Raw genomic sequence first — 20,587 nt, forward strand, 5'->3', positions numbered from 1 at the left:
TTGCGCAGTACACCAAGAAAATGACAAGCCCGGCCCTTCTTTTGACCCCTGTGGCGCCCACTCTGAAAGACGTCCCGAGGAGGTACTCCTGAGCCGAGTCGCGAAAGCGGGAAACGACAAAAGGAACCTCCAGAGGACAGCCGGCAGTTTGGGACGAGTCGAGAAGGAATGCAAGCGGGAAACGGGATTTCTTTTACGATCTGCACCTCACGCGCTCACACGCACTGTACCAGTACGAACTTACCCGGGAGATGATGGATGGGAAATGCACGAAGGATTTTCTGCGGTGGTCTTGCAAACGGAAATACAGGGTTCTCTCTCGCGCGGCGCGCCTGTCTCCCAGGACAGCCTTTAATTCTTCCAAGACACTCGTTTTTTTTTTTCCCAAACAAGAGCGAAGATTTAAGGCAACGATAGACTTTTCAATACCTTCTTTTCGCCTGTGCTTCGAGACTAATCATGCATGGCATGAGTGGCTTTACGACAGATGGCACGGATTTCCCATCACAGAGAGAAGGGAGTACGTGTTCCTCGATATTGGATGAGAGGCATGCCAGGGGTGCTGCGGTTGCTGCATGAGCTCGGCTCATGAGTGCCGAGGGGGTTTGGACGACTTCTAGAAGAAGATTTGGCTTCGCCCTCGCCTGCGGGCGCAAGCAACGCACACACAGAGACACACGCTAGATAGAACAGGAGCCAATGTAGGATAGATTCACTCGCTCGCCCCAAGACCCAAAGGGTGGCAAGAGGGTTGCACCCGATTCCCATTGAGAGATCTTGAGTTGGACGTGCATGATGCAGGGTCTGTGCAGTCGAGGCAAGATGAGGCTGATATCTAGCCGTTGTGAAACAGGATGGCGCCAAGCCCGAACGGCTGAGACAGGGTCTGTTTTGTGACGGCGACTCATGGAGAAGTTGAACGGCAGGGATACCCCTGCGCCGGGATTTTAAATATAGAAAACAAAAAGTGATGGAACTAGAACAACTCTGTTGCGAACGGACTCAACCTTATCTACTTTATTCCTTAGACTGTTTGGAGAGTCACGGCAATCTCGGCAGCCCATTGCCCTCGCTGGCCTCTAGAGTCTAGACTACGGAGAATTTCTGACAGAGGACCTTGTAGGGCTCCCCCCTGGTCTTGATGAGAAAGATAAGGAAGGAGGACACGTGCTCTATCTTGGGAGCTTTTGTGGGTAGTCTCAAGAGTATCGCCTCTTTGACCGGGGTGAGGTCTGGCTCGACGCAGAGCCGGTTTGGCATGTGGTCTTGGCAGTAGCAGGATAGCAAATCTTTCTCCCTTGCACCACGGATGCGGCTCTTCTGGTTGACGTGCGTGCTGAGTCTTGGCAGCTTATGTGATCATGACGATAGGTGGTTCTGCTCTATTCAACTGACAATAATGCGAGGTGAAGAATGGCTATCGTGAGGGATCATATTGCTTATCATAGGCAGCAAAAAGATTACACTTCTGTGCAGCATCTACATGCAAGACCTACCATCCTGGCTTCTAGAAAGCTGCTCTCTTGTAGTGTTTATTGCCGCAAACCCACTGGAACAAAGAATGGTTTCCATCAGGTTGTGACAGCAGACTATGTGTGAGAACACGATGCTCAATGATGAATTCTACCCCCGCTATTTCCAGAAAAGACCCTATGTAGTTGGCATCGCACACAAAACTCGGATGTACCCTCATCAAGACAAAGGTAAACTCCAGGGATAGTTAGATCATTGCCTATGTGATCTTTGTGGTTGTCTTTTGTGTGGTGTTTATCGTCTTTTATGATCTTTCAGTTTTCGCTCTTTATAGTCTTTGTGACCTTGTTGACATCACTCTCGCTTGAGTTCGAACAAACATGGCTGTCCTGAAAGGCCGGAGACAACCCGAAGGCCTACAAATATCCCGTCGTCGATTCACCTCCGCACACGGCGATATATACCGAGCCAGATAAACCTTGGCTAAACTTCACCATGAACGTTTCAACCAGTATCAAGAACCAGCGCGGACAGTACACGATTCTCAAGGATCTGAGTAGAGATCACCATTGTCTCGTGCGCCGCGAAGTTGACGATGCCTTTCTGATAGCCAGCCTTTTCGACCTGGGCGCAAAGCCCGAGACGAGGTACCTAGCCGCCATCATGGGCAGGGAGTGGGGGCCGGAGATGGTCAACAACCTGCTGAACCACGAGAACCTCATCTCTGTGGCTGGAGGCATGGTTGACTTTGAAGTCTCCAGTGACGTCGAGGGCAGGTGTTTCCTGCTGTGGGACTGCTGCGATGCGGGTTCCCTCGACAATATGCTCCAACACCCACCCGTTGCGCCGACTGACACAGGCTTCTTACCCGAGAGCCTGTGCTGGCACGTCCTCCTGAGCGTTCTCAGGGCCCTCTGCTGGCTTCACGAGGGCCAGCGCGTCGACTGGTCCTTTGATCAGACGGGCAACTCGGATCCTTTCAGCGGATCTGGGAGGAGCGATGCGGAGGAGGATGAGATGAAGGTGCGGTACACGACCACGAGTTACTACACGGAGAGGATTCCATGGATACCGATCCAACACGGCAGCATCAGTCCTGCCAACATCCACTTCCAGTATCCCCGACGGTCCGAGACCTACGGGCCGTGCAAACTGGGCAACTTGGAGCACTGTGTTGTCGGTCACGACATCAGCAATGACGAGCCCGACCTCGTGGCTCTGGGACGTGTACTGTGGAGGATGATGACTGGTGGGCATGAGAGACTGTGGAACCGATGCACTTATACGCACTCGTGGTTCCGCTTGGATGGATGCTCGGATTGCGGGAGCGCCTCTGGTCCTTCCGGCGAGGAACCGAATGACTATACGAGAGGCCTCAAGCTGGTGGTCTTGACGTTGCTCAACTCGGCAACCTTTGGTACCACAACGGAAGAATGCATGGTCAAGGCACTGAGGGCTTACAGTGCCTGGAGGAAAGATAGCCCAGATGGCCAGTTGTACTCGGACATCAACGACAGGTGAGGGCAATGACACTGGAAATCTAAGTGGCAGGACCACACAAATGGGCAACAAAAAAAAAGGATAGAGCTACAAATCTTAGTATTTTGTATTACGGAGTGTGTTTTGAACAAAGTCGACTAATAGAGATGCAACTCGTGATTTCGGCTGCAGTTTAAGGATGAAGAGCGAGGGAAGGGAATGGATGTTCACGATCTGGTCCACACAAGTGGTTGACAAGTACCAGTGTTGTCCTAATAATGAGATCCATCAGATCTTTCCTGTATTATGGCATCTTAGCTTCAAGTAAGCACAACAACTTCTCACTTTATCACACTGCTGTGAGCATCGTATTAAGCTTGATGCCATTCATCACAGGCATCACAGGATGCTTTCAACTGCCCACCATTTCCTGATCAAGCAGGTGGACCTTCAGCTGGACTAGCGCCTGCGCCGGCGGATGATCTCCCCCTGTAAATCCAAGCCTCAGGTGGAGTTCAGCTGGGAATGCCGCCTCGGCTGGGCGGCTGACCCCCTTATCGCGCTGCCTGATAACGTCCACCCATCAGTAATGCCAACTCAATCAGGAGCTTGCGGCCTTGAACCTTATCCTCACCCCGAGCCTCCAGAGCAGCCGCAAAGCGCGACGGCCACCAGATCGCAAAGACCAAGACTTCAGCGAGGATTGTCGCAAGATCAGTCAACTTCTCTGCTGTTCTGCGACTGCAACAACCACTGCACTGGTGTGAAAGAGAGGGCTCGCGAGTCCACGTCGGCCTCCCTCCCTCCCTCCGCCCAACCTCCCTGACCTCGCGGACATCGCAGTGCAGCCGAACTCGACCAGACAAAACCAAACAGATCATCACACAAGATGCCGAACCCGGCGCCGCCCTTGCTCCTCACGAAGCGCCTCTCCGCCTTCCTCCACGCCAACCTCTCCCCGCCCACCGTCCACTCCGCCCTCCTCATCACCCCTTCAGGCAAGCTCCTCTCCTACGCCTCTCAGCAGCCCGTCAGCACCCTGCGCACACAGTGCACCGTCGCCGCCTCATTATGGGCCATCCACGCCGGTCCAAGCGCCGCAGACGCCGCCTCCTCCGCTCTCCCTGCCACGCAACGGCAGCAACAGCAGCAACAACAGCAACAACAACGGGCCGGCGACAGCCCCGATGAGCAGCAACCGCACAAACACCCGGGCACCATCACCCTCCAGTTCGGCGGCGCGGCCGGCTCCGTCGTCGTGATCCGCCATCTGCGGTGCGGCCTGCTCTTCGTCTGCATAGGGGGCTCAGCGGCGGCGGCAGCGGCCCTATCGCATCATCACCACAACACTACAAGTACGACAGGCGCGAGCGGCGCCACCGCGGCGGGGGCAGCAGACTCAGCGCAGCAGCCGGAGCCGATTGAGACCGTCACGGTGGCCACGGTCGCCGGCGCGGCGGCGGGGGCACCGGCCGCCATGTTACCGCACCACCACCACCACCACCAGCCGGGCAGCAGCGCGGTGGGCTCGCCGGCGGGCGACAGCGTCCTCAGCGCGGCGACGACGGCGGCCGGCAGCGGGATCAGCGCCGGCGGCAGCAGCGCGGCGATGGCGGCGTCGAGGAGGCATGCCGAGGAGCTGGCGCGGTGGCTGGACGATAAGCTCGGCGCGCTGAGTGTGCCCGAGGAAGGCATTGGCATTGCGCGATAGTGTGGAAGCTTTGCTTTGGCCGAGGAAGAGGAGGTGGTCTCGTGAGGTGTTTGGAAAGGAAGAGAGAGAGAGAGAGAGAGAGTCTTGTGTGTGTGTGTGACGGCGGATGTTGGAGGTTGATGCTGATGATGATACCAAGCTGCAGATGGATTGGGCAATTGTCCGCGGCATATTCAAGGTTATGTTCTTTTCTTCTTGTTGCATTTTCACTTCATCCAAAGGGAGGAGCCGCCATGTTGGCTGGTTCTCTAGGGAATCTTTTTGCAGGCAGTTTGTTGTAAGATCGTAGATCGATGTACTCTTTCTATTCCTATTCATATTGTTCTAGAGAAGAATTGAGGGAGTCATAACCTCGGAATATATCCCTTTCCGCTTAGAGCCTCACAAGACTCACGTCGAGAATACCCTCCGACTTGCCCAGATCCTCCAGCACCTCCTTGGTGACCTGCCCATCCACGCCCAAGATCATGAGCGCCTCGTTGCTGCCATCTCTCATTACCACATCCTGCTGCTGCTGCTGCTGCTGTCCGCCATGGCCGTGGCCGTTAACATCCAGGCTCGCCACCTGCATAAACGTGATGTTGATCGCGTGCCGCCCCAGCACCATGCCCACGTTGCCGATCTTGCCCGGCTCGTCGTAGTTGTGCAGGATGACCATGGTGCCCTCGGGCGTGAAGTTGGCCGTGAAGCGGTCGAGCTTGGAGATGTAGACGTTCTGGCCGCTCACGTAGCCCTCGATGACCTGCTGCTCCCCGCCGCTGCCCACGACCCGCAGCGTGACGCTGCTCGCGTAGGCGCGCGACCCGAAGCCCTCCGACTCGTCGCGCGCGTGCGTCTCGCTGACGGCGATGCCCTTGTCCCGGGCGATGAGCGTGGCGTTGACGATGTTGACGTCGCGCCCGCCGCCGTCCGAGATGCTCGACACGAGGCCCTTGATCAGCGCCGCGAACAGCGGCCGCGTATTGGACACGCCCGCCAGCTCGCCGTGGTAGACGAGCTCGAAGCGGCGGCCGCCGACCATGCCGCCCTTGGCGCCGACAAAGTGCTGCGTGTACAGCCCGCCCATGCGCTCGACCAGCCGCACGAAGGGCTGCAGCTTGCGGTACTCCTCGGGCAGGATGAGGGGCGCGTTGACGGCCGCCGTGGGCAGCCCGCCGCGCAGGATCTCGCGCACCTGGGCGCAGACGTCGAGCGAGACGTTCTCCTGCGCCTCGACGGTCGAGGCGCCCAGGTGCGGCGTCGAGACGACCTTGGGGTGCGAGGCCACGCGCTCGGCGCTCGATCCGGGGGCCGGCGGCTCGCTCGTGAAGACGTCGATGCCCGCGCCCGCGATCCACCCCTCGTCGAGGGCGCGCACCAGCGCGTCCTCGTTGTACACGCCGCCGCGGGCCACGTTGAGCACCCGCGCCGTCGGGCGCATGGCCCGGAACTGCTCCTCGCCGAGCAGGTTGAGCGTGCTGGCCAGCAGCGGCGTGTGGACGGTCAGGAAGTCGACCTGCGGCAGGAGCTCCTCGAGGCTGGCCGCGAGGCGCGCGACGCCGGCCTGCTTGGCGATGTCCGGGCTGGCGTAGGGGTCGAGGCCGACGACCTGCATGCCCAGCCCGACGGCCATGCGCGCGACCTTGATGCCCACCTTGCCCAGGCCGATGATGCCGAGCGTCTTGCGCCCGACCTCGACGCCGACGAGCCGGCTGCGCTCCCACCCGCCCTGCTTGAGGGTGGCGTCGGCGCGCCCGACGTTGCGCGCCGCGGCCAGCAGCAGGGCGACCGTGTGCTCGGCCGCGGCGAGGATGTTGCCCGCCGGCGAGTTGACGACGATGATGCCCTGCCGCGTCGCGGCGTCGACGTCGATGTTGTCGACGCCGACGCCCGCGCGGGCCACGACGCGCAGCTTGCGCGCGGCCGCCAGCACGGCGGCCGTGACCTTGGTCTCGGAGCGCACGATGAGGCCCTGGTAGGACGGGATGGCGCGCAGGAGCTCCTCGGCCGAGAGGCCCGGCCGGCTGTCGACGTCGTAGTGCTCCGTCAGCATGGCCAGGCCGTCGGGCGACACCTTCTCCGGCACCAGGATGCGGGGCCTCTCCGAGCCGTCCGGGGTGGGGCTGTGGTCGTCGATGAGGGCCGCGGGCGCCATGTTTGAGTTTTGTTTTTGTGTGTTCCTGAACTCTTCTTTTATTGGGGAAAAAAAAGGGGGTCTATAGGTAAGGCAAGTAGTTAAAAGACTGGGAAAGCCGTCTACTTGTGAGTCTGTCTAACTGGTCTGTGTCTACTAGAGTGTCACTCGGGCGAGAGAGAGAGATGATATCAATAGTAAGGGGGGACTGGGAGTCCTTGGGAGGAGGGAAAACAAAAGAAACAAGGGGGTTGAGAGGGGGGGTAGGGGAGGAATGGGCATGGCCCAAATAAGCTTCAAGGGACCTGAGATGTGTCTGGCTGCTTGCTACCCCTCCAACGCGGGCGAGGAGCTAGACCGAGGTGGCCGGCTGTAGGACAAGCAGCACAAATTGGGCATCTAGTCTAATGCATCGCCGCTCACGGAGAGGCGCAATTACACCCAGAGCCAATGGGGAATGATGGTCTTGTGACGAGGGGCACTGGGCACGGCAGTGCGTACCGAAGGAGTCTCCGTCCTGCATGTCCCTCTGTCCAGTAGGAAGAAATGCTGGCCGAGGTGGCCCTCGCGATTGTCTGCTCAAGGGGTGGGCGAGAAGCTGAAAGAGGCCGCCCTGCAGTGCAAGATCAGCATAATATATTCATATAAGCAGCGCAGATAGCTCCCCACGTCAAGGCCTAGCCGATCTACACTGGCCTATGGGAAGAGTGAGCTGGCGGCCATGGCGGGAGGCTATCGACGCAGGGAGCTGTCCGAAGCCCCTCCCCCACGTTTCCCCAATGCAGCTTACGCTTCTCCGCAAGAACCGGTCTGGCTGGGGGCCGGGCTTCTGCGGGGTGTGAAGCCAACGTACTTGGGACTCGGCCAAATCCTATGTCGCTTGCGGCGGCGTGATCGCTCGGGAAAAGAAGGCCTGGGATCAAATCCGGATGCTGCACGAAAGATACGGTGGGAAATCCCTGCCGAGAGCGCTCACTGGGCGGAGCGTGGATGCATGGCAAGGAATACTTTGCTTTTATTGAGACAAGGGCAGGTATGCCACATTCCGACAGGCTCGGTCGCCGTCATCCCTTCTCGCCCTCCCTCGTTGATGCCACTCTAAAAGTTGGCCTTGCCCGAGAGCCGCTCGTTCTGGACAATCTCGATCCAGTATCCATCAGGATCCAGCACAAAGGCAATGTTCTTCATCCGCCCATCGGTCAGTCTCTTCTTCCAGCTGACGCCCTGCTCCTCGAACCGCTGGCACGCAGCCTCAATGTTGTCAACCGTCACGCCTGTTGATCACCCTGTTAGTGTGTCCTTACACACAATAACCGCGAGGAAACGGCAATACTCACAAATGTGCCCGAATCCTTGGGGCTCGTTGTTGCCGTTGTGGTAGCTAAACTTCTCGTCCGTCTCCGTGCCGTGGTTCCATGTCAGCTCGAGCAGACCCTCGCGCTTGAGCTGCTGGTTGCGTCGCTCCTCCTCACTGGCGTTGGCATCGGGAATCCCTTGAGAGCCGGGGTAGGCCAGGAAGTACAGCGAAAAGCCCGCCTCTTTGGCGTTGTGCTCCCTGATGAGCTTCATGCCCATAGTCTCCTGGTAGAACTTCAGCGATCTCTCAGGGTCCTTGATGCGGAGCATGGTGTGGTTCTACATGAATCTGTGTCAGCACGGGCGTGAAGCTGATTGGAGAAAGGCAGTCCGGGATGCTCACCATGCGGTAGGTGGACACATCAGTCTCCTTGATGTTCTCGGTCTCCTCCAGGGGCTTCTCGCCAATGACCTCGACCCAGTACCCGTCGGGGTCCAGGACGAAGGCGACATAGCGCATCCTCCCGTCGCTGAGCTTCTTCTGGAACTTGTACCCGGCGTCCTCGAGCCTCTGGCAGGCAGCCTGCAGGTTGTCGACGACGATGCAGGTGTGGCCAAAGCCCCGGTGAGGTTCGACGTTGCCGTTGTTGACCTTGTAGTTGGGGTCGTCCTCGGTGCCGTAGTTGTGCGTCAGCTCGACAATGCCCTCCCGATCCCAGACGTTGTTGCCGTGGGAGACGGCCTTGGGGGAGTCGTAGGCGAGGAAGTACAGGTCGAACTTTGCGTCGGGGTTGGGCAGCTTCTGGATCACCTTCATGCCGATGAACTCGTAGAACTCGACTGCTCTCGGCGGTTAGTGTGCGAGGCATACCAATGGGCATCTCGCGACCACTCACGAGACTTCTTGGGGTCCTTCACCCGAATCCTTGTCGTCGTCGTGTCAATACAGTTCATTTGCCGCCCGGAGGGAAATGCGCAGAGCAGCTTACATAGTATGATTCAGCTTGTAGGTACCGAGGTCCGTTTTGGCAGCCATTGTCGCAAACAATCGCACCGAGCTAGCTGTTTCGCACGGCGGCGGCGGATCAGTTGGTGTATCGGGGATGCTGATGCTATGGGAGTTTGCAGAGAGTGCCTACCTGAGTAAATGGGTTTTCGTAGGAGAGAAGATTGAAGTGCGAGTCGTTGAACTACGCGATTAGGGTTCATTCGCATGGGGGAAAAGGTGTCGGCACGATGTTGGAGGCGGAACAGAGGCGAGATGCGACTCGGGGCGAGAAGTTGTAGAGTGTAGAGGGGCTATCGGCAGATGGTCCCGTCAAGAAGCTATCTGCAAGGATAAACCAGCCGGCTTGGGTGGAGAAGCATTGGTGATCGGATCATACCTATCACGCTGCTTTCTAATGCATTCGAGATCCTTTCTACTGTAACTACCAGTATTAATTAGGTACCTACCTAGCTTCACTAACTGATGAAGGAGATACCCCGCGATGTGGGTCTGCGCAAACTGACGTCAACTGCTCGCAGCTTTCTGATTCTGCTCCTAAACAACATGTGCATGTAAAAGTCGAGATGTCTATCATTTGAAATCATTGTCAGATGTTCTGTTGCTATCAGCACGGTGGCTGACTTCTGATACGAAATTTTAAGCTCTCTAAACCATGACTGTGTGAGAACCCAAACACCAGGCCATAGAACTTCGATATCTCCGTCTTAGCTTCAGGCTCCCGCGATCCTTTCTCGGTGCAGAATATCTCCTGCATTCTCGGTCCCAAGGGACAGCTTTAGGCATATGCTTACCAATTTCAAGTAAAGAAGGCTCGAGGTGTCAAAATCCGCGTCATTGATTCTCAGTTCCGCAGTGTCCCAGCAGCACAGGACGGGAGCTAATGTAGGCTGGTCTGGCGTCTTGAGCGGGTTTTGTGTTCGCTGGTCGAAAGACTCCGGGAGATACGCCGGACTGATGTCACCACCCCGTAGCTTCGACATGACACGCCTTCTGAACACTTTCCAGAATGCAAACCCAAGGTATTCTTCTTAGCGTCCGAGGTCTTTCGGGCGAGGCTCCAAGAAGACGAGGAAATCGAAATAGCATCTGCATCTGGAAAGCTCTTAAAATGGACGACGTCATGAAGCTACTTCGCACGCCTCAGCAGGAACCTTTGCTCCTGCTGCCCATGTTAGCAGATTTTGCAAGAGCAAAACCTATCTTTTATACGTATAAAAGACTGAGTCGTACTACACACCGAGAGTAGATATTTGTAGACGAAAGACGATCTGATCATAGTCCGCAGGAAAAGACTTACACAAACTACGACATACATAACCAACCGATACAACCAATCAGAGAAAGATGGGTTATCCCGAGACGTTCGAGGGCTTCTGCGTCGACTCGCCCAAGACGTGGAGCACCTTCAAGAAGCAAGACCTCAAGCCCAAGCCCTTTGGCGACAAGGACATCGACGTCAAGATAGAGTGCTGCGGCGTCTGCGGGTCTGACGTGCACACCATCACCGGCGGCTGGGGCGAGTTCGAGGGTCCCCTGTGCGTCGGCCACGAGGTCGTGGGCAAGGCCATCAAGGTTGGCAAGGATGTCCAGGGCATCAAGGAGGGCGACTGTGTCGGCGTGGGGGCCCAGGTCTGGTCCTGTCTCGAGTGCCAGAACTGCAAGGACAAGAACGAGAACTATTGCCCCAAGATGGTTGGTAAGTCGCCTTTTACTTTCCTTCTCCCTGCCCTGTGGTTTGAGCATCGTCGGTCATTGGTCATGCCCTCCATCTGACTCACCGCTACTAGATACATACAACTCGTCGTACCCGGACGGCAGCCAGGCTCACGGCGGATATGCGAGCCACATCCGGGCACACGAGTACTTCACCTTCAAGATCCCGGACGCGCTGCCCTCCGAGGCAGCCGCCCCCCTGCTCTGCGCCGGCATCACCACCTACTCCCCGCTGGTCCGCGCCGACGTGGGACCGGGCAAGAAGGTCGCCGTCTGCGGCATCGGCGGCCTCGGCCACCTGGGCATCCAGTGGGCCAAGGCCCTCGGCGCCGAGGTCTACGCCATCTCGCACTCGCCACACAAGAAGGACGACGCCAAGAAGCTCGGGGCCAAGGAGGTCATCATCACCGCCGACGACGACGACGGCAAATGGGCCGAGCCCTGGGCCTTCGCCTTCGACTTTATCCTCAACTGCTCCGACATGACGCACACGTTCGACGTGGCCAGGTACATGTCGATGCTCAAGGTCGGCGGCGAGTTCCACAACTGCGGCATGCCCGACGGCGCGCTGCCCGAGATCCCCGTCACGGCCTTTGCGTCCAACGCGGCCAAGCTGACGGCCAGCCACCTCGGCAACCACCAGGAGATGGACGCCATGCTCAAGCTGGCGGCGGACAAGGGCATCAAGCCGTGGGTGGAGACGATTGACATCTCGGAGAAGGGGTGCAAGGAGGCGGTCGAGAGGGTCAAGGAGAACAAGGTCCACTACCGCTTCACGCTCACTGGGTTTGACAAGGCGTTTGGGAACTAGGATTGTAAAATCGACTGTGTATGCACATGATTTTTAAATAAAGAGTGAATAACCAGAATGCTCAGGCAGCTCGCATTCTGTGTACTGGTGCCCCCTAAGGAGAACATTTGAGGTTCTGTATGTTGAGGCAAGTGTTCTTGACAGGCGCACACGCTGACTTGGGCATCGATGGCTCACAAATACTTGTGATAGTTGGTCTGTGTTGAAATGGTACTGATCGATCTTCGGAATATGAATGAGTGTGATTTTACTGTAGACGCTACAGACTCATTATTGAAGCTTCCAAGTCGCTAACGGGCCCCCTGTTCCTTGAGTTTTGGCTAGCGGCCCAATCGCTGGAAGCCTGTCAGTGCCCCGCCATGCCATGACGGGTGATTAACCAACGGCCTCCACGCATAAAAACGCGCCGCGCGACATCGTTAATGGGCCCTGCTCTAGCTTGAGCCGCGCGACCCTTTTGTTCTTCCGAGACATGCATATCATTCCATTGTCTCTTTCCCACAAGCGAGCTTCACAAGGCATTGTGGCGCTCTGCAATTGAATTCCGATTTTCGTCATCAAGAGGCAGCAGACTCTCACATGCGCCTCAGGACCTAGGTATTCAAAGCGTTATTCTGATTTCAATCCCAAGGCCACTCCCACTGCATTGAAAGGCCTCGCCTTGTGTCAGGCGTTTGGCCGCGAGGCAATGCTGGGTCGACAAGGATGACAAGCTCGCTGCGACATCATTGACCATGGATCTGGAAGAAGTCATAATCATGGGAGAGGAGAGGGAAAGCGGCACGGGAGATGGGACCTCGTCAGTGCTCGCGGAAAGGTCACCTCTCACCAAGACCAGGTCGCTCTCGGACGGAGGAGGAACGCCTGGCCGGAAGCTCTCGCCCTCACCCCTCATCCTCGAATCTCACCGGCGCACCTCCAAAGATGATAGCTCCATTGGCGATAACAGCACCGGCACGCCCGTCACGCCTCGTCGACCCGACTTCCACCTGCGCGGATTGTCTCTGCAACTGCCGCCCAGCGACTTGTCCCCGGCCGCCGCCCAGCAGTACAGGCCGGCTCCTCTATCACCCAAGCTCGACCAGTCTCAGATATATGCCTCACCTACAAACATACTCCCCCGCCGCTCACGCGGCCTCGACTTCTCGAGAGCAGCCACGAGCCTGCACCATTCCACACTGGCCGAGCAGCAGTCGCCGGACTCGTCGCCTACAGTCGGCGGGCGCGGGATGAATATACCGGGACGCAGGCCGGGCGAGTTTGGGGCCGCCGAGACGACCAATTCGCTGTGGTCTATGATGGGAAACCAAGAGAAGATGCACATCTCTAGCTCACTAGGTAGTGGGCACAACGTGTGCTCCGACTCATCTTCGACTTCAGATGAGGATGACTTCATGGACGACGACATGATGGACGAGGGCTTCGTCACGACCCCGCAGGTCAGCAAGACCTCGCAGTTGCCTGGCGTTCCATGGTCGGGATCCCCTGCGATGAATAGTCTACTTTCGTTCCAGCAGCGACAGCGACCTCGCAAGCAGCCCAAAAAGAAGGCGCGTGGACCGCTGGGTCTGGGATTTCACTCTATCAGCGGGGGCCCGCCGAACCTCAATCTCTCGAAATCACCGCCAAACAATTTGGCGAGGGAGAGCGCCCATGCGCGGAGGGAGAGCATTAGCTGGGCTGCGAATCAGCTCCATATCTCGGGCAACGAGAGTGACGACAATCTCAGGTCGCAGATGGAGATGGGCGATGGACTCCCTGGTACACCCAGTCGCGACAACCCTAGAGGCGTTGTGCGACGGGTGGTGACCAGAAGGGGTAACTTGCTGGTCAGTATTAATTTCTCGGCAATCCGTCATTCCTGCAGGTCACCGTCTAACTAACTCACTCTCCAGCCCAAGACCAAAGGCTTCGCACGTATCCGTGCGGCGTTGATGGAGGAAGGTGCGCCGGTAGAATCGGAGTTCAAGCGCGAGGCCGAAGTGATCCGTCAAGTACGAGAGAGCGACATGGACCTCGAACCCCGGATTCCGCCGCCGTCGATGTCGCAGCCCACTACTACCAACTCGTCGCCGACCCTGGCCCCGCAAGACCCGCCCGAGGACGTCCCCGACGACGCGATGCTTATGGACTCGGTCGCCGGTGGGCTCGGACTCAGCAGCTTCAAGCGCCAGGCCGTCAAGAACTCCAAGGGCAAAGTGTTCTGGGACACGTTCTCCGAGTCCTCTTCCAACGGCGGCGGCACTGCGCCTGGCCGCACCACTCCTCCGCCCACGGCGTCCCTGGCCCGCGGCTCCTCCGCCGGCATGAGCGTGGACGACATGTCGATGGACTCACCGTCGACGTGCTCGGGCCCCGTCAACAGCACGATGAACTCGCTCGCCAGCAACGGCATCTTCCCCATGGCGGCCTCGACGCGCAGCTCCTCGGGCCACGACACGCCGCAGCCGGGCTTCGGCCCCTCGCTGACCCAGCTCCAGCAGCAGCAGCAGCAGCAACAGCAGCAGGTGCCGACGGCGGCCGAGATCACGCGGCGCATCAACACGAAGCGGCGGCGCGGCGACGACGACTTGGACCCCGTCAGCTTCAAGCGGCGGGCCGTCAGCCCGGGCATGAGCGTGCACAACAGCCCCATCATGCAGAGCCCGCTGCAGCGCGACCTCGCGCCCTGGGGAGGCGGCGCCGGCGGTCCCGGGTCGTCGCGGCCGGGGAGCAACGGCGCTGACCGGCCCGGCGGGAGCAGCAGCGGGACGCAGAGCGAGAACGGCAGGGGAGGCGGCGGCGGCGGCGGGGGCAAGGGCCGCGTGGGGTTCCAGGGCATGGTGGATACGAACGACGGCATCACGAAGCTGAGCATTGAATGAAAGCAAGCGGTGGTAATCCGACCCGGTTTTCCCCTTTTTCATATCTTAAACCCCGTAAGCTTTTGACTTGCGGGCTTGTGAGCATTTTCACGGGGCGTTCTACACTCTCGTCTTCGCATCTTTTTTTTTGTTCCTTGTCACGAATCTCGTCTGTTTTTGAGTGGCATGCCTCTATTTTCTTCTCACGACGATATTCAGATGTTCATATTGCAGGCGGAGAAACCAGGGCTAGGGCTGCCATCGTTAGGTAGACATCCGGGGCTTTAAGCAGAAGGCGCCGGCCCGTTCATCCATCATGCGAGTTGGTGGCACATATCCATCCGGCAGAACCGATACAGAATCTCTTGACGAAAAGAACGCGCACCATGCTCATGTGTCTCTCGCGTTCGGTCTGTCTGGGTGATATGCGGTACAGGCATGTGTTTCGTGACTGAATGGCTTGTGTCGAGGTGTGCGGCTCGTTGAGGTTGCACGGGTGGCTTGTGAGCGGTTGCACAATGCATACATGACTTACATTGTATGTGAGGACTCACGGTGAGCTTGAACGGTAAAGTACATGAGCAATTCTACTTGTACTTGTAAGTGTCACCAATTGATATGATCTCAACGATGGAGTCCTGCGTGCTGCTGAGAGAAGGGAAATTGGTGATTCGTGAACCCTGCGCTAAGCGTCATCGAGCCCCACTCGCTCCTGCCTTGGGGCCGCCGCCCAAGGACCCTTGTCGCACCTGCCTTGGGGAACGCATTCCTCGCCCCCAGGCCCAAGGACCGCCTGCACTTTCCATTAGCATCAGAGCAAACCGTAGCCCTTCGAACTGTCTGGGCTGTCTCTTCCACTCGCCTATCCATATTTACTGCCGGCCGGATCGCAGTCAATTATCATCAAGAACCAGGACTACGATTCATCGATTCAAACACACACCCGCACTCCGGGACTCCAATGGTGTAATCCACACCCCAAATCCCCCCCCCCCCGAGGCTAAATATGTCATAGGCCGGCCGGTACTTGTCTTCAGCAGTGGAACCCGTTCCTGTCAGGTTACGTGCTCCACTTTGCAGAAAAAGGCCATAGCTTTTTGCTCTCTCTGAGCGAGGCTGCTTCTGCTCCATCTCGTCTAATATTCGCTCTACGCGCGTCTTCCGGGCCTCGGCCAGTCCTCACCAGTTGACAAACTCCTTCCCCGACTCGTCCTCTTTCAATCTCGACAAAGACCTGGCTGGTCTTGAGAGCATTGGACGAACGCCACACGCCGGACGAACCGATTTCGTCATCTGACGGACAACTGCCCCCTGCGCGTCCTGCGAACACGCCCGCCCCTCGTCATGGCGAAACCCTCCTCGAGGCGGCCGCACAGCTCCTCGAGCCTCGGGGCCTACAATGCCGTACGGACGACGGCTCTCGGCCTGGCCAAGGTCATGTCCCTCGGGATTTCTGCCGCCTCGGCCGCCCCTCTCGCTGCTCTCGAGCACAAGGACAACGATGACCCGGATGGCGAGGGCACGCCCATGTGGATCCTGCTGGTTGCGTCGATGATTCTGGTGCTGCTCGGCGGTGCCTTTGCCGGATTGACTATCGCGTAGGTCTATGCAATTCGGCGCTGATCCCCAATGATAACAACTCTGGCTGACCTTGACTCGTATAGGCTCATGGGACAAGACGGTATCTATCTACAAGTTCTTGCGCGCGACGAGACCGAGCCACAACACAAGAACGCAGGAAGGGTATTCAGACTACTACAGAGAGGAAAGCACTGGGTGCTCGTGACGCTGCTTCTTTCCAACGTAATTGTCAACGAGACGCTGCCCGTCGTCCTGGACCGATGCTTGGGAGGAGGTGTTGCCGCCGTCGTCGGCAGTACATTCCTGATTGTCATCTTTGGCGAGGTTCTGCCCCAGTCTGTCTGCGTACGATACGGCCTCCCCATCGGCGGCTACATGTCCAAGCCCGTCCTTCTGCTCATGTGGCTTATGGCTCCCATCGCCTGGCCCACCGCCAAGCTCCTCGACTGGGTCCTGGGCGAGGACCACGGCACCGTCTACAAGAAGAGTGGTCTCAAGACTCTAGTCACCCTGCATCGCTCTCTCGGCGAGGTCTCCGAGCGGTTGAACCAGGACGAAGTCACCATCATCAGCGCCGTGCTCGATCTCAAGGAGAAGCCCGTTGAGAACGTCATGACACCCATGGAAGATGTCTTTGTCATGTCCGAGGACACGGTCTTGGACGAGAAGATGATGGACTTGATTCTCTCCGCTGGCTACTCGAGAATCCCCATCCACGAACCTGGCAAACCCACCAACTTTGTCGGCATGCTGCTCGTCAAAATCCTCATCACCTACGACCCCGAGGATGCCATGCGCGTCCAAGACTTCCCCCTCGCCACTCTGCCTGAAACTCGACCGGAGACCAGCTGCCTGGACATTGTCAATTTCTTCCAGGAGGGCAAGTCGCACATGGTGCTGGTGTCTGAATACCCTGGCGAGGACCACGGAGCTCTCGGTGTTGTCACGTTGGAGGACGTCATCGAGGAGCTGATTGGAGAGTAAGCATATGCGGAGATTCTGCCATGTATACTTTTGGTCGCTGACACTGTGTCCAGGGAGATCATTGACGAATCAGATGTGTACATTGATGTTCACAAGGCCATTCGACGTCTCGCCCCGGCACCTCACGCACGTATACAGCGACGCCACTCGCAGATTGGCGACGAGAACGGTAAATCTAGCAATGTCGTCGACGGAAAAGGCCAGGAAAATGGTGAAGCTGCGCCCATGAATCGGAGTCAATCGGCCGAGACTCGGCCTCTGTCCAGCAGCCCTCAGGCTGGTGGTACCTTCTTGACGCGGCGCAGCTCTGTTGGTCTCGACGGTCAGCCGTCTGGGGCGGGTGTGTCTGTCCGGGCGAATTTGGATGATCTACGACAACATCTCCGCCATCTCGGCCCCTCGAATCCTGCCCACAATCCAAAGAACACGGCCTCAAAGACAGTCAAGGTCAAGCCTGGCATCCCAGCTTCCGCCAGTACCGGGAGCAATGTCGCTTCTTCGAAGAAGCCTCTCCAGGGAGAGGTCATCTACGAGACCCATCGCAACGACTATCACCACGACCATGACGAAGCTGACGAGTCGGCTCCTCTACTACGCCCGCCGCTGACCGCTAAGGATGGAGTGCAGGCTCTTCACCAGAGCTACGGTTCCGCGAGACCACCGTCTTTCACCAGGTCCCCCGAGTCACGACCTGCTCTGACAGTGGATATCGAAGATGTCGCCATCATCGAGACCCACGACCATGCCACACAGACGACCAAGTCCGCCACTGCGACCCCGGCGGCGGAGAGCCCTGACGCAAGCGGAAGCCCGAACTCCGAGCTGGAGGAAGTACAGCGGTCGGCCCGGAGGTTAGGTGTGCGCAGCGGTAGCATCACTGAGAACGTGGTCGAGTCTAGGGGCATCCGCAAGGTGGTGCTCGAGGCGCACAGCTCGACCGAGGACGACGGCGACGAGGCGGCCTACCCGCACCATCACATGTCCGGGGTCTGGAGCCCCGGCGGACAGCACGCCGCCCGCAGTAATAAGAGCTCGGGCAGTCTGATCAGCGGTGGCAACGGCAGCGTTTCCGCCGTGGAGGAGGAGGAGGAGGAGGAGGAAAACGAAGGGTCGTCCGGCGGGAGCAAGACCGGATACTCTCCGGCGGCAAAGGAGAACAACAAGCCTGGCGAGCAGAGTAGTAGTGGTGCTGGTGCTGGAGGTGCTGGAGGAGCAGCTAAGAAGAAGAACAGGAGGAAGAAGAGGAAGGGCAGCAAGTCGTAGGTCGACGCGCTGGCTGACTGGGTGGAGCAGGCTGCTTGCGAGAGTGCACATGGGCAGGGCTGATGATGGGATGGCGGCGAGGGGTGAGTTGAAACAGCGGGCTCATCGTCCCATTGTGAGTTTGAGCGCTGCAAGCTTGGTCTCTTGTAATGGTTGTACATCACATAATTATAGGCGGAGCGGAATAAGGAGTTTTGGTTTGTGATACTCAGTCTACAGGTTCACGGACGGGCCTGCCAGGGTGATCGATTAGGGTGCTTCGTGGACAACTAACCGCTGTGATTAGATTGTGGTGGGTGTACATCTTCCCGGATGACGGACAAAAACGGCAGAGGGAAGGGCCTTTACTCAAGGATCGAGAGAGTGGCAATATTAACAGGTATTAAATTATATGACTGAGGTCGTATCTCAATCTTCAGAGTCGTCTCGATTTCATCTAGGTAAACCCAAACATCTAATATGCAAAGCTCTCCATGACCATATCTTCCCGCTCCAGCCACCCCACGAGCTCCTTGACCAGCCCGGGCCCAGCACAGACATAGTACTTCCTCCGTCCATGCTGCCGCGCCTTGCCGTCCTTGTATTCCAACACGTCCTCCCTGGTCAACCGGCCAGTCTTGATGCTCCCCGTGCCGAGCTCCTCCAGCGTCTGGAGGAGACCCGCCTCCCACTCGCCGCCGGCCCTGGCGGCTGCCCCGGTCACGAACAACGTCGTCGCCCCGGCCAGCCCCGGGATCCGCCTGAACGCGTCGACCGCCAACCCGAGGTCCTCGGCCCGCAGGGCCCAGAGGAGCCGCAGCGACGACCGACCCGCCGCCGCCGCCAGGACCCCGGGCGCCTGCGCCAGGAGGGGTGTGATGCCCACGCCGCCCGTGACGTAGACGTGCTCGCACACCTCACCCGCTTCTTCTTCTTCTTCTTCTCCTTCTGCACCCGTGGTGGCCGTCGTTGTGGGGATGGGGATGCGGAACGCCTCCTCGCCGCCGAAGCCGAGGACGGGCACCTCGAGCCCGGCGCGCGGGTTCCGCGAGAACAGCCAGCCCGTCACGGGGCCGTGCCTGCGCACCGTGATCTCGAACTCTGCGGTGGACGTCGTCATCACACCGCCTTTCGCTGGCGGCGGTGGGGGAGGGGGAGGCGCGGCGCCACTGCTGCTGCTGCTGCTACTGTTGCTGCTGCTGCTGGAGACGGTAAACGTGCGGATGTAGTCGTCGTTGAGGCTCTGCGGGTCGTCGTCCCGCATGTGGCTGTACCCGGCGTCCAGGTCCTCCGAGAAGTCCATCGTGACGTGCTGGCCCGGCAGCCAGGTCGGTATGCTGTTGCTGCCGCTGCCGCGGACTCCTTCGAGCCGGAACGAGAACCGCGCGATGCTGGGCGTCAGCACCTCCTTCTTGGTCAGCGTCGCCGTCGCCACGCCCGCCACCGCCGCTCCCGCACCGGACGCCCCTTCGGACGCGAGCTTCCGCACGGGAGGGCTGTAGGGGCTGAAGTCGACGGGCCCGCCGCCGCGGAAGGGCAAGCCGTCGGCCACGAAGCGGGCCTCGCGCACGTCGATGCGGACGGCCAGCCTGGCGCGCGGCAGGTACGCCGCGGCCCGGTCGCCGACGAGGACGGCCGCCTCGCCGGTGAGGTAGAGCACGTCGCCCGAATCAAAGTCGGGCACGGCGACGCCGACCTGCGGGCGCACGTGCAGGTTGCCGAGCGTCTGGTAGAGCCGGTTGCCCGAGAACTCCGGGTAGACGAGCGCGACGCCTCCTCCTCCTCCCGGCCCGTCGTCGTCGTTGCGCGCGACGCGCACGAACCCGGCCCCGCCGCCGCGGTGGTTGACGTCCATGGTGCGGCCGTCGGTCGACGAGAGGAAGAAGAGGTCCGCGCGCGCGAGCAGGGCGACGGCCGCGGGCGGCAGCGGCAGGGCGTCGGACACGAGGCGCGGGGCCGGGACGTGCGGCCTCACGGCGCGCCGGTTGAGGTACTTGGGGCAGTTGCCCAGGCTGCCCTCGACCAGCATCGCGAGCTGCACGTCGGCCAGCGCCTTCTCGCCGTCACCGCTGCCGCCGTCACCGCTCGTCTCCGCCAGCGCGCCCGCCAGCAGCCGGCCCTCGAGCTTGACCCTGTCCCTCGTCTCGAGGTCGATGCTCAGCCCGGCCATGAGCTGCCGCCGCTCCCCGCCGTCCCGGGGCGGCCTCACCGCCAGCGCGCCGTCGGCCTCCCTCTCGGCGCCGGCGAACAGCGCCCGCAGGACGGGGTCGTACCGCGCGTCGACGGCGCGGCCGGACACGCCGAGCACGCCCGGCGGCGCGAGGGGCTGCAT

At 59.2% G+C, this 20,587-nt stretch overlaps 7 protein-coding genes across 7 annotated transcripts; 5 read left to right on the top strand and 2 right to left on the bottom strand.

Moving 5' to 3' along the window:
* Positions 1–1,968: 1,968 nt before the first annotated feature.
* E0L32_005348 (uncharacterized protein) lies at positions 1,969–2,994 on the top strand (the record flags this gene model as incomplete). Its single annotated transcript, XM_031139860.1, has 1 exon — positions 1,969–2,994. The coding sequence occupies one exon, from the start codon at positions 1,969–1,971 to the stop codon at positions 2,992–2,994; it is 1,026 nt and encodes a 341-aa protein (XP_030996367.1).
* An 847-nt stretch (positions 2,995–3,841) lies between these two features.
* On the top strand, positions 3,842–4,663 carry E0L32_005349 (uncharacterized protein; the record flags this gene model as incomplete). Its single annotated transcript, XM_031139861.1, has 1 exon — positions 3,842–4,663. The coding sequence occupies one exon, from the start codon at positions 3,842–3,844 to the stop codon at positions 4,661–4,663; it is 822 nt and encodes a 273-aa protein (XP_030996368.1).
* A 373-nt stretch (positions 4,664–5,036) lies between these two features.
* Positions 5,037–6,797, bottom strand: E0L32_005350 (uncharacterized protein; the record flags this gene model as incomplete). Its single annotated transcript, XM_031139862.1, has 1 exon — positions 5,037–6,797. One exon carries the CDS (start codon positions 6,795–6,797, stop codon positions 5,037–5,039), a length of 1,761 nt encoding a protein of 586 aa, XP_030996369.1.
* A 1,077-nt stretch (positions 6,798–7,874) lies between these two features.
* E0L32_005351 (uncharacterized protein) lies at positions 7,875–9,108 on the bottom strand (the record flags this gene model as incomplete). The annotated part of the gene is made up of 5 exons (XM_031139863.1): positions 7,875–8,050; positions 8,114–8,411; positions 8,476–8,912; positions 8,969–8,997; positions 9,062–9,108. 5 exons carry the CDS (start codon positions 9,106–9,108, stop codon positions 7,875–7,877), a joined length of 987 nt encoding a protein of 328 aa, XP_030996370.1.
* Positions 9,109–10,087: 979 nt separating this feature from the next.
* E0L32_005352 (uncharacterized protein) lies at positions 10,088–11,605 on the top strand (the record flags this gene model as incomplete). Its single annotated transcript, XM_031139864.1, has 3 exons — positions 10,088–10,290; positions 10,422–10,777; positions 10,869–11,605. The coding sequence occupies 3 exons, from the start codon at positions 10,088–10,090 to the stop codon at positions 11,603–11,605; spliced, it is 1,296 nt and encodes a 431-aa protein (XP_030996371.1).
* A 734-nt stretch (positions 11,606–12,339) lies between these two features.
* On the top strand, positions 12,340–14,469 carry E0L32_005353 (uncharacterized protein; the record flags this gene model as incomplete). Its single annotated transcript, XM_031139865.1, has 2 exons — positions 12,340–13,434; positions 13,501–14,469. 2 exons carry the CDS (start codon positions 12,340–12,342, stop codon positions 14,467–14,469), a joined length of 2,064 nt encoding a protein of 687 aa, XP_030996372.1.
* A 1,323-nt stretch (positions 14,470–15,792) lies between these two features.
* On the top strand, positions 15,793–20,587 carry E0L32_005354 (uncharacterized protein; the record flags this gene model as incomplete). The annotated part of the gene is made up of 5 exons (XM_031139866.1): positions 15,793–16,046; positions 16,113–17,009; positions 17,067–18,272; positions 18,451–18,473; positions 18,744–20,587. Coding segments are annotated over 5 exons (4,224 nt in total), but the record flags the coding sequence as incomplete, so codon positions are not given.

The sequence above is a fragment of the Thyridium curvatum genome (genome assembly GCF_004353045.1).
Source record: "Thyridium curvatum strain D216 chromosome Unknown NODE_27_length_422201_cov_78.887067, whole genome shotgun sequence".
In the NCBI taxonomy this organism is placed as follows: domain Eukaryota; kingdom Fungi; phylum Ascomycota; class Sordariomycetes; order Thyridiales; family Thyridiaceae; genus Thyridium; species Thyridium curvatum.